The sequence below is a fragment of the Actinia tenebrosa genome, unplaced genomic scaffold (genome assembly GCF_029948245.1).
Source record: "Actinia tenebrosa isolate PJP-AT-01 unplaced genomic scaffold, QUT_ActTen_1.0 PGA_scaffold0__85_contigs__length_37466705, whole genome shotgun sequence".
NCBI classification, from domain to species: Eukaryota; Metazoa; Cnidaria; class Anthozoa; order Actiniaria; family Actiniidae; genus Actinia; species Actinia tenebrosa.
This window is the reverse complement of record NW_028292569.1, coordinates 10,767,190-10,780,359: the sequence shown is the minus strand read 5'-3', so window position 1 is coordinate 10,780,359 and position 13,170 is coordinate 10,767,190. Positions and strand designations below refer to the sequence as shown.

At 37.4% G+C, this 13,170-nt stretch overlaps 1 protein-coding gene across 1 annotated transcript; it reads left to right on the top strand.

The window, feature by feature from the left end:
* Positions 1-1,659: 1,659 nt before the first annotated feature.
* On the top strand, positions 1,660-3,070 carry LOC148913462 (uncharacterized). The gene has a single exon (XM_089032898.1). It carries the CDS (start codon positions 1,660-1,662, stop codon positions 3,007-3,009), a length of 1,350 nt encoding a protein of 449 aa, XP_088889024.1. The 3' UTR covers positions 3,010-3,070.
* The last annotated feature ends 10,100 nt before the right edge of the window (positions 3,071-13,170 follow it).

The following is a 13,170-nucleotide window of genomic DNA, read 5'->3' as shown; positions in this document are numbered from 1 at the left end:
TCTCGATAACCATCATGTTGACCTCATTCTAAACATCACTGCCACCCTCTAAGTACTTTTTAAATTACACTATGACTGATCAATTAGATATTTTGGTTGCCAGTAAGCTGTAAAAATTATTCAAAGTCGCAGGTTTTTGAAGCACGAGTACTGCTAGAAACGTCAGTAAGTTTTTTCATCTTTTCACGGTGTATAATTTATTTTTTCATCATTACTGTTTCATTAGAAACGCCGACGCAGCTCACACTAGTTTTTAGCTAGTTATATCTTTTTATTACTATATACTGCGACCATTTTTATTCTGTTTTAGATGCCGAACATCATCAAGGAACTCCGCAAGGAAATGGTAAGTTTTTTATTTCCTTTTCCTAACATTAGCTCTAATCTCGCTCTCAAACTCTTTAACCTTACTCTCGCTAAAACACGCTTTGTTAGTCATATCTATTTTATTGGTCGTTGTCTTCATGGTAAAGTCATTCCTGTTGGTTTTCGTGTTAAGTTTCATGCTTCTAATTTTGGTGTCAACTCTACTCAGTATTTTCCCGATGTTTCTTCTGCTTGTTCCGCTTTCTCTCGCTCTGTCATGCGTTCTGCTATTCGTAGTATGTGCTGTAAACGTGATGCCCTCACTCTTGATACTGCTGCTTGCCTCAGAGACTTGTCTAATGTCTGTCTGACAGTGTTAGTTTCCTCCATTCGTAATCACATTCATACTCTTGACCGCCGTTTGTACCAGCCTTTATTTGTTACTAAGCGTAATAAGTTTGTGTCTCTTGTTGGTTTTGATCCTTTTACACATGTTGAACATAGCAATCACAATGTCTTCAGTCATTCTGTTGTCACCATTCCCGAATATTTACCTCTTTCTGATTCTGAAATTTCAGTTCTTAGCAAGGGTTTAAACTTCGTTCCTCTTGCTAAGAAATCTGATGAATTCCTGGTCAAGAAAGATTCTTAATCTTTTTTTCGCCGTACTCGCCTTAAAGCTTTTTTCTCCGACTCTTCTAACTCTGACTGTGAACGTGATGTCTTTGAGCGCCTTTGTCCTCGTAAGTCTAACTGGGTCCCTTCAGAGGGACAATTTTCTTCTCTTGATCTTTTTGTCAATAAGTGTCGCCGTGATATTTCTAATCTCAATCTTAACCGTAAACTCAGTTACTCTAATCTTTCTAAGGACGAGTGGTTGGCTTTACGTCAATTACGTAATCGTTCTGACATTGTTATTAAGCCCGCTGACAAAGGCGGTGCAGTTGTTGTCCGGCGTTCTGACTTGTATAAACAGGAGGCTTTACGTCAACTCTCTGACACTAATTTTTATTGTGAAGTGGATAAGGATCTTACAATCAAAAATTAGTTAAAGACACTGTTAACTCTTTCATTTCTGATGGCTCTTTACCTTCCACTGCTAAAAACCTCTTTGTTATTACTCCTCGTACTTCTCACGTCTATTTTCTTCCTAAGATTCACAAAGCTAACATCCCTGGTCGTCCTATTGTTTCTGCTTGTAGTTGTCTTACTGAACTCATCTCTAGCTATCTAGATTCTCTCATGCTGCCTATTGTTCAGTCTTTACCCACTTATATTACGGATACTAATCACGCTCTTAGTATTTTTAATGATTTTCGCTTTCCTGATAACTCTTCTAAGCGTTTGTTTACTATGGATGTCAAATCTTTGTATACTGTTATTCCTAATGATGAGGGCCTTCGTGCTCTTCAGCATTTTTTCGATCTTCGTCCTGTCCTCGAGCCCAGCACTCCCACTTTGTTACGCTTAGCTAAACTTGTTCTTACTCTTAATTGTTTTTCTTTCGGTGATCGTTATTATCGGCAGGTAAACGGTGTTGCTATGGGTACTAAGATGGGCCCTAGTTATGCCAATTTGTTTGTTGGTTATATCGAAAACCTTGTTTTTCAACAATATACTGGACCTAAACCTGAGTTTTTTGGACGGTATATTGATGATTGTATTGGTGCTACTTCTTGTTCTCGTAATGACTTAGACTCTTTCATCTCTTTTGTTAACTCTTTTCACCCTGCCTTAGACTTTACGTGGGAGGTTAGTGAAACATCAGTGACTTTCCTTGACATCTTGCTTAGTGTTAATGATGACCGTCTTAGCACTAGTGTCCATTACAAACCTACCGACTCTCATTCTTATTTACTCTACTCGTCTTCTCATCCTAAGCACACTCTTAACGCTATTCCGTTCTCGCAATTTCTTCGTCTTCGTCGTTTGTGTAGTGATGATCTTGATTTTTCTGTTAAATGTTCTGAGATGCGCTCCTTCTTCCTTAAGCGTAATTATCCTGCTCATGTTATTGATCGCGCCACTCGTAAAGTTTCTACTATTGATCGTACCACCGCTCTCACTCCTCACACTCGTCCCTCTAATGATCGCATTCCTTCCACTCTTACGTATCATCCTATTAACATTTCCATTAAGCCCATTGTTAACCGCAACTTTTCTCTGCTTGACTCTGATACTCGCACTTCTGCTATTTTCAACAACCGCCCTCTTTTTTCCTATAAACGTGATCGTAATCTTCGTTCTTTCTTGGTCAAGGGAGTTCTTCCCTCTAACAAAGAACCTGGTACTTTTCGCTGTTCTCGTAAACGTTGTTATACTTGTCCTCACATAGCCTCTCACACTTCTGTTGTCGGTCCTAAATCTACTGTTAAAATCACTGACCATTTTGTTTGTACCACTTCTAATGTTGTATGTTGTATTAAATGTACCCGCTGTAATCTTTTGTATGTGGGCGAGACTGGCCGCCGTCTTGGTGATCGCATTTGCAATCATCTTTATGACATTCGCAATAACGATCCCACCAAACCAGTTTCCCGCCATTTTAATCTAGCTAACCATTCTCTTTCTGACTTCATTGTTTTCGGTCTTTCTTTGATTAACGGCAACAATGATTGTCGCAAGACCAAAGAAATGCGGCTTATTCACCTATTGGGCACTCTTAGTCCCAACGGGATTAATGAACGCTTTACTTTCAACTAACCTTTTCTTTTGTTTTTTGATTGTTTGTTTTTGTTTCCTTGCCTACCTTGCTCTCATTGGTTTCTTTTGTCTTATTCTATCACATATACACTCCTTTCTACCACTTCTATCTCTTTTACTCCGACGAAGGACTAGCGTCCGAAACGTCAGTAAGTTTTTTCATCTTTTCACGGTGTATAATTTACTTTTTCATCATTACTGCTAGAGCGTCCGCCATTTTTTGGGGGGGGGATTTTCGCGCATGCGCACGCGTTTTTAAGCCGTGTCCTAAGGTTTCGTGTTGGTTTGGTTTTTGTTGCTGTTCGGGAGGGATGGTTATCCTGTGGTGAAAACGAGGTACTATCCCCGCTCGGTCAACTTTCAGGCAACACAGGAAGCCCAGTATAGGAAAAGAGAGAGATAAAAAGAGAGATAAGAGAGAAAAGACATTGAAAGAGCAAAGAGACGCCTGCGGAGGAGGCTAGCGTTAATTAAAGCTTGCTTCGATCAAATTGTAAAGGACAAAAACCATGAGATTCAGTAATTACTGCCGTCACGCAGCGAGTCCGCCTATTGCACACAAAGCCAAATATACTTTCAATTACCGATTTGTAAGACCACAGGGAGCCCAATTTAGATTAAAGTGAATGGTGACATTAAAATCGGAAAAATTAAATTTTTTTTTTTTAATTCGCGATCAAGATAATGTCCTCCGTAATGCGAAAGAGTAAAAAAAATCAATAAAAAATGCACTAGAACATTTTTTTCCCGCGCGCGCCTTTATTTGTTTTCCTATATAATTTCCCTATGGTATCTAATGTCGATCTTATGTATATTTACAATCAATTCAAAAAACGTTGTCGTCGACCGGCTCAAGCCTACGCGACTGGGCCGAAAGGAATATGGGTGAAAATCACTGAAGCGGTTAAATATTCGTTCTGAATTAATTGTTCCCGCTAGTTATAGGATAATATTGGCGAGAAACAATCCAACAAATGCATGTCTTTGGGTTTAGGGAAACAAAAACAAAGTACTAATGATTCATTTCACAATTCCGAAAATATGAAGGCATTAAATCGCCTACGAAAGTTCGTGCTGTAAACCAGGCATAACTAGTCAGATAAAATTATGGAGTCAACTCGGCTTCAATGATTACTACCCAGAGTTCCTTTCGGTCCAGTCGCGTAGGATTGAGTTGGTCGACGACAGCATTTTTTGAATTGACTGTATTCTGACAAGGGAGGAAACTACAGTCGCCATACTTGAACAAACAACTCACTTTAAACCACGATTTCAATCGTCTTTTAAACCTCGAACTCCACAAAAAACTTGATGAAAATGATCCCTACGAAGGGGGATTCACTTATTTAAAACTCTTCTGGCTCTTCCTCCAACATTTCTATGAGCGAAATTTTCGTGACATTAACATTTTTATTTATAGACCATAGCTTTAATTCTCAAATAGTTTTTTTCTCTCTTTTTTTTTTACCCCTTTAGTTCTTGCCATGTTTTGATATTTTACTACTTGCTAAACCATATTGGTAAAGTATGTCGAAATTCAGCCGGCCTGGGGGCTGCAATGATGTCACTAAATAAAACCATCTATCTATCTATCTTACTAACTTAATATTTTATTATCAGGGTCAGTGACGGTTAACCCAACCGCAAAATCGGTCACCACAAAACCCAACAGTGAGTATGCTATTGATCAAGCAGTCTCTATAATAACGTAAATCAAATTAGACATTTCCTTTATCAGAAGACTTTATTCGAGGGAGAGAACTGCTTTGTTCCTAGGGAAGACGTTTCAGGCGGGACTGACTAAACCTGCTTCCTTCCGCATAATTTCAAAAAGATAACCGCTCTGAATGAATATCCTTTGCTTATATAGCTACTTTTTTTTAACCTTTTTTTTTCAATTTCAGGAGCTACAACGAAATCGGACTTGAAGATTGTAGAACTTATAGCACCTCTCGTGTGCTTTGCGCTACTGGCACTGGATTAAGTTACTCACAGGACCAAAGAGAGCATAAATAAGAGAGGGAAACTTCTTAATAAAGCGCGCGCCATGTAAATTCCCGGTTGGGGTATTCTTAGTAATACAGGATGCAGTTCACATTTCGCCTTACCCTACTCCCGTGCGTCATCAACTGCCGAGCGCACGCTATTTCCGATCTATTAGTGATCAAAACGATAAATGGAAAGAGAGCGCGTGCGCAAGTTGAAGACGCAAGTCACTAAAAATAGCCCTACCGGGAATTTACATGGCGTTCGCGTCATTAAGAAGTTTCCCTCTTATTTATGCTCTCTTGCAGGACCTCAACATCATCTTCATCTAAAATAACCTTTCTCGAGTTTCGAGTTCAGTCACTTACCTGTACATCAAAGGTGAAATCACAATCTATACTTCCTGTACTCTACCGACATAATTATCGAAACTTGTATATCTTAAGCCCTCCCTACTATATGTACCAACTACAACCTCCAGCACCAATACCCGCCCGTGCATGAAGTTCATAACTGTATTCCTCTATTATGCTTCCAGGTGAGCTTATAGAGAGTACTATCAATGTTTGTATTTATCGGGATATTATAGGCACTTATTGGATTCATCCACAAGCCCATTATATATTGGAGAATATTAAAGTTGAGACTTAATATCTGACATAATGGGAGAGGATGAATCCTATAGGTGTAAAATATAGGAATAAAATATCCGTCATTTGTTAGTGGCGACCATGCAAGCAATTATGCAGATGCAAATAATTCACCTTTTCGGCGCTAGCTTGGATTGTGTTACGGTCACCAAAAAGTTTGGACATTGTTCTCGGATTTCCATACAAATTGACTGACTTTAAAGAGAAAATTTAGGTAGATTTCTTTAGTTAGCTATCTTAACAGCAGAAAGAAAAGCTTCAATCAAGCTAGAAAAATAATTATTTACTTGTATTTAGAGAACTAGCTAAACATTAACTAAATAAATAGTTCATTTAGAGTCAGTACATTTGTACGGAAATTCGAGAACAATGTCCGAACTTTTTGTTGAACGTAACACAATCTAAAACAAATTATAACCCGTGACTTCTAGCGCCGAAAATGTCAATTGCTATTGCGAAACACTAACAAATCACGATATATTGTGATTATCGAGTTGAATAATTGTTTTATCATTCAAATTATAATTTCCGTTTTATCTTTTTGATTTGGCTCTTTTTGCCAACTATCAAACATACCATGTAACAAGGAAGCGAGCCATGTTGACATATGAATCGTTACTGCGCATGAGCAGACTATCATTTGCAGCAAAACGGCTTTGCATCATAATGCGCATGAGCAGAATATTATTTGCAGGCAGTTATTTGCAGTTGTCTCGGCCAATCGAATCGAAGGTAAAATTATTGGATGAAGGTTTGATGACATCTAAAATTATTAATGTCGAGGCAAGTGTTATTGGCCGAAATAGAACATTTGCCAAGACAATGATAATAGACCGGCTTCGAGTTCCAAATCACGCTGTGTATCTTGATAAAAGACTCATTTACTTAAGGTTAGCCTCGATTTTGTATAGAATATTCACGTGTTCCAGTCAAGGTCCGTGGAATTTCAAAGTGTTTGTATTGTTATAGTTGTGCTACCTTTTCTTTACCGTTGGGGAATTTGTGAATATTTAGACACTGATTCGAGGCTAACCCATAGTCTGTAATTAAGGAACACAGCGATAATTTGAAACTTGAAACTGGTCTATTCCGGATATCATCAAAACCGAATTTAGCTAATGTTTTATTCTACATTGTTCAGATAGATTTACTGATAATACGAAGATAGAAACTTTATGATGAACTTAATATTTTAAAAAGTTTCCGCCGTCCGCTGACCTATGCAGGCTCGTTTTTGCAGATAACTGCCTACAGATATAGCAATCGACCGCTGAAAAATCGTGGCGCCTGCTGATTGCAAGAATTAGCTGTAGCTAGGTTCTCGACCAATGAGAATTGTCAGTTAACTACTAATGTTTTGGTCGAATGTCAGTTAACTGTAATGATTTTGCGAGCACTTACCATAATATTAACCAAAATAATGAAAACATCAGTTAACTGTGAAAACTATTAATTTTAGGTTATTTGTCAGTTAACTACTATATTTTGGCCAATTGTCAGTTAACTATTGACCCAATTGGCAACCTCGAAAAATATTACTTATAATCACTGAGCCTGAGGGGAATAATTTTAGTATTAGTATAATTTTAGACTTGAAAAACTAAGAAAAATTGAAATTCGGAATGAAAAAAAATCACATTTTAGTACACCTTTTGCTGTTCATTAAGTTGACTGCCTACTTTTGGAAATTGATTTAAGCTTTTTTTAAAACTTCGATTTTCCGAATTGAAATTTAATGCTGATTCCAAATCTGGAAAGAAAAATAGGGTGTCCCGAGCTCGTTTTCGAGATAATCAGCATTTAATGGAAGCCTACGCACGAGCTTTTGGAGTAAAAATTGAGCCACCGGAAGTGATTAGAAAAAAATTAAGATGAATAAGATTATAGTTATTTGCAGACTATATGATTACACGAATGAAGGCTAGTCAATCCTTCTACAAAAATACATGGATATTTTCGACAAAAAGACAGAAAGATACATTGATTTGTCATATTTTGTAGTTTCGGTGCTCTTAAAAAATCTCATAAAGTCGAACAAAAATCCCTACAAAAATCTATTTTTTCACGTGTTCCTGATTTAAACTTTTCCTAAAATGTTGATATAACCTAGATTTTTAGGAGTTTTTTCGAATGAGCTATCAAAAAATATAGAGTCCCGTGCAAAATTTGAGGGTTTTGCCCTGTTGAAGCTCAAAACGCGTATGGTTCTTCAATAAAATCTTGTAGATTTTTCAGCGGTTTTTGAGCGCGCGCTCATCGTGGGCTCAATTCGAACGTTCAAAAGTAGGCAGCCACCTTAACAGAAAATGTACATTCATTTGTCCCAATAGTTGTATCAAAAACGTGTAATGTACTTTCATCAACACCACAAGTAACATCATTAGAGCGGATCAACTTTCAATAACGACAATTGAATATGCGTGTACATTCATAGCCATCGATGGACAATCAATAGCGCGTTTGTACATTCATATGCGCGGATTGTATTTTCTTGTGCGCGAAATTCAACTTCAATAACACCAAATGACAGACAATTGCATTTATGGACAATCATTTACACAAAAGTGAAAATTCATTAGTGTTATTAGCATAACCATTGACAATCTATAACGCGTTTGGACAATCATGAAGGTCAACGTTATATTCTATAGCGTGGTTCGACAAACATTTGCATGATTCGAATGAACAATAAGAGAAATAAAACAATCATTAGCGATTTTTTTAATCACTTTAAAACATATAAAAAACTCAGGTAACTGCTTCCATAATAGCCGCTGCGTAGGAGAATAGCAATTAGCTCACTTAAAGCAGCAATCAAAGACGACATCAGCCGTCCAGAGATCAAACAACATACGAACGATCGGGCTGAGGTCACTACAGAACGCAGTTGCTAATGGAAGGGTTCTAGAGAAATGTGGCAACTATCACCATCGCTAAATGTGGTCAGTGGTTCAGTTATATGCAAACATATTTGCCACGATGTATAAATGGCGAAGAAATTAAAGGCTAAAATAAATAAAAAATCGCTAATGATTGTTTTTTTCTCTTATTGTTCATTCGAATCATGCAAATGTTTGTTGAACCACGCTATAGAATATAACATTGACCCTCATGATTGTCCAAACGCGTTATAGATTGTCAATGGTTATGCTAATAGCACTAATGAATTTTCACTTTTGGGTAAATGATTGTCCATAAATGCTATTGTTTGCCATTTGGTGTTATTGAAGTTGAATTTCGCGCACAAGAAAATACAATCCGCGCATATGAATGTACAAACGCGCTATTGATTGTCCATTGATGCCCATGAATGTACACGCATATTCAATTGTCGTTATTGAAAGTTGATTCGCGCTAATGATGTTACTTGTGGTGTTGATGAAAGTACATTACACGTTATTGAGACAACTATTGGCACAAATGAATGTACATTTTCTGTTAATGAACAGCAAAAGGTGTAAAGCCAACATCAGCCGTCCAGAGATCAAACAACATACGAACTATTGGGCTGAGGCAAGACGACAAGGGATTGCTCTAGGTCTCTACAGAAAGCAGTTGCTAATGGAAGGGTTCCAGAGAAATGTGGCAACCATCACTATCGCTAAATGTGATCTGTGATTTAGATATATGCAAACGTATTTGCCACGATGTATAAATGGCGAAGAAATTGAAGGCTAAAATAGTTTTTTTTAAAATCGCTAATGATTGTTTTATTTCTCTTATTGTTCATTCGAATCATGCAAATGTTTGTCGAACCACGCTATAGAATATAACATTGACCCTCATGATTGTCCAAACGCGTTATAGATTGTCAATGATGATGCTAATAGCACTAATGAATTTTCACTTTTGGGTAAATGATTGTCCATAAATGCTATTGTTTGTCATTTGGTGTTATTGAAGTTGAATTTCGTGCACAAGAAAATACAATCCGCGCATATGAATGTACAAACGCGCTATTGATTGTCCATTGATGCCTATGAATGTACACGCATATTCAATTATCGTTATTGAAAGTTGATTCGCGCTAATGATGTTACTTGTGGTGTTGATGAAAGTACATTACACGTTATTGATACAACTATTGGCACAAATGAATGTACATTTTCTGTTAATGAACAGCAAAAGGTGTACTACACCTTGAAAATTCATTAGTGCTATTAGCATAAACATTGACAATCTATAATGCGTTTGGACAATCATGAGGGTCAATGTTATATTCTATAGCGTGGTTCGACAAACATTTGCATGATTCGAATGAACAATAAGAGAAATAAAACAATCATTAGCGATTTTTTATCTATTTTAGCCTTTAATTTCTTCGCCATTCATACATCGTGGCAAATACGTTTGCATATAACTGAACCACTGACCACATTTAGCGATAGTGATAGTTGCCACATTTCTCTAGAGCCCTTTCATTAGCAACTGCGTTCTATAGTGACCTAGAGCAATCCCTTGTCGTCTTGCCTCAGCCCGATCGTTCGTATGTTGTTGGATCTCTGGATGGCTGATGTCGGCTTTGATTGCTGCTTTAAGTGAGCTAATTGCTATTCTCCTACGCAGCCGCTATTATGGAAGGCAGTTGCCTGAGTTTTTTTATATGTTTTAAAGTGATAAACAAAAATCGCTAATGATTGTTTTATTTCTCTTATTGTTCATTCGAATCATGCAAATGTTTGTCGAACCACGCTATAGAATATAACATTGACCCTCATGATTGTCCAAACGCATTATAGATTGTCAATGATTATGCTAATAGCACTAATGAATTTTCACTTTTGTGTAAATGATTGTCCATAAATGCTACTGTTTGTCAATTGGTGTTATTGAAATTGAATTTCGCGCAAAAGAAAATACATTCCGCGCATATGAATGTACAAACGCGCTATTGATTGTCCATTGATGCCTATGAATGTACACGCATATTCAAATATCGTTATTGAAATTTGATCCGCGCTAATGATGTTACTTGTGGTGTTGATGAAAGTACATTACACGTTATTGATACAACTATTGGCACAAATGAATGTACATTTTCTCTTAATGAACAGCAAAAGCTGTACTTCTAATCTGGAAAACTTTGGAAAACCTCATAATCACCGCTCCAGCGGTAATTATCGTCTCACTGGTCGCTCGACCAATCACAGCGCGAAACTCTATATTCAAACCTAAAATTTACTAATTAACAATTATTCGCCGAAAGCGAAGTGACTATCGTGGAATATTTACCGAGGCGCGAGTCTTCGAGCGGCGAAATAAATATTCCCTATATTGATCACTGAGCCTGTCGCGAATAATTGTTTTAGTATTCATTTTAACAAAAGTGAATTCATTGAATAACGGAGAGAGAGTTTGTGTCGTATTTTTAAATGTTATTTATCTTTGCAAGCGGCACAAATCGGCAATCGAGCGTGCGCGATATATTCACCTGTAGGTGACTATAGCAGCATAAGACGTAAATTGTAACCAATGAGCACGTCGGATTTATTATATACACTTGTGTAAAAATAACCAAATATGATATGATAACTTTTTAGTTTAATAATGGTAAACTCAGGATTAAACTAAATATTGCAATACCTTTATTGGATCTTCCTGAACCGGAAGGGCTTTTCAAATTCAATTTACAAAGCTTACAAACTTTAAGAGCTACTTTACAAATACATGTATGTGCTTAGGTATATCAATTTTAAAACAGGATTCAGAATAACTTCGCATATTTCAAAAGTGGTAAAATCAGTTAAAGATTTTTAATTTCTTGACCATTTTTTTTGGGGGCGGCAAAAAAAATACCAAAGTATTGAAATTGTGCTGCAAGAAATCACTACAAGTCATGGTATCACCGTATACTTGTTTAATTGCTTATCATGTATTAAACCAACTACGGGGCACACTAACCATATATTCTCCCTCAGATGTGATCAGGAATTCCTGACCACTTTTTACAAAACACCATCTCGACTAGCGGCTCTGTGTTTTGCCTCAGATGTGATCAGGAATTCCTGACCACTTTTTACAGAACATCATCTCGACTAGCGGCTCTGTATTTTGCCTCAGATGTGATCAGGAATTCCTGACCACTTTTTACAGAACACCATCTCGACTAGCGGCTCTGTATTTTGCTTCAGATGTGATCAGGAATTCCTGACCACTTTTTACAGAACATCATCTCGACTAGCGGCTCTGTATTTTGCTTCAGATGTGATCAGGAATTCCTGACCACTTTTTACAGAACACCATCTCGACTAGCGGCTCTGTATTTTGCCTCAGATGTGATCAGGAATTCCTGACCACTTTTTACAGAACACCATCTCGACTAGCGGCTCTGTATTTTGCCTCAGAGATGATCAGGAATTCCTGACCACTTTTTACAGAACACCATCTCGACTAGCGGCTCTGTATTTTGCCTGATTCCTTACTACTTTTTAGCAAGGAAAGCCTAGGTTTTTTTTAAAGAGATACAGTACTCCGTTTATGATAAAGGTTCTAGCTAAACAATTTTAACCTTGTAATTTCTTATATTCCAGTTTTAATTTTTGGCAGTTCAATGTTGCAATTTGTTCTTATCGTTCAGAGTAAAATCTGTTAGCAGTATACAAGATTTTGGAAGCTCATCCGTCCATGGTTCAGGGGGGAAACCAGACATCCAAGGTTCCTCCACGATCCCTTCCAATAGCACATCTTGAAGTTCTCGTCGGCCATTACCAATGATCGGTGGCTTGCTATTTGCTTGACAGTGTTCTTCAAGTTTGAATTTGTCAACAGAACAGTGACAATGCTCACATTAAATTTGACACCGCTTATTCTATTTTGAAGCCAGGAGTTTTGTGTTTGTTTATGGTTGGTAGATTCGGGACAAAGAGCATTAGGAAAACTTGTCTTAAACTCTTTTTACGATTGGTCTAAACCCTCCTCTACTGGAAAGCTTTTATGGCAAATGCGACAATCTTTTTCCGGATTCTTTTTCTTTTGTTACGTACAACACAGGTTACAATAGTAGCGTCAAAAAATGTTGAAATTCTGCCTCGATTCTGCTATACCATCATTTCAAGTTCCTTACTTTCAGATAAGAAGAAAAAACTTGATTTGACAAATAACTGCATTTACCTTTAGAGATCTCCTGGTCTTTACTTTTGCCTAATGCATCCACATCTTGTGGTTTTGTATCTTGTCCTGAGCGAGGTGTGCTAGATGTCGAAATTTTATCATAAGGACCATCCCCAGATGAATGGCGGTTTATTGGCGTTGAGCAGTAGATAGGATCAGTTCGCGTCCTTCCAAAAAGAATAGTTTCGTTTTCAAGTTGATCCTTCTTGGGCGATGAGCAGTCCGTAGAATGCTCGGATATATATTGAAGCTGGGCTTTTAGCATTCGTGGCTGGGGAGAATTCCTCAAAGCTGGAATTAGTCGGAATACCTACTATGTCAAACGAATCATCTCCAAAGCTGCTATCCGTAGGAATATTCTTGAGGCTGGAACAAGACTTCTCAATAGGCGATTCATTAACAAAGCTTCTGTCAG

What these genes read in the sequence shown, in the direction of transcription:
- LOC148913462 (XM_089032898.1), top strand. Translation starts at nt 1,660, where the DNA reads ATGGATGTCAAATCTTTGTATACTGTTATTCCTAATGATGAGGGCCTT.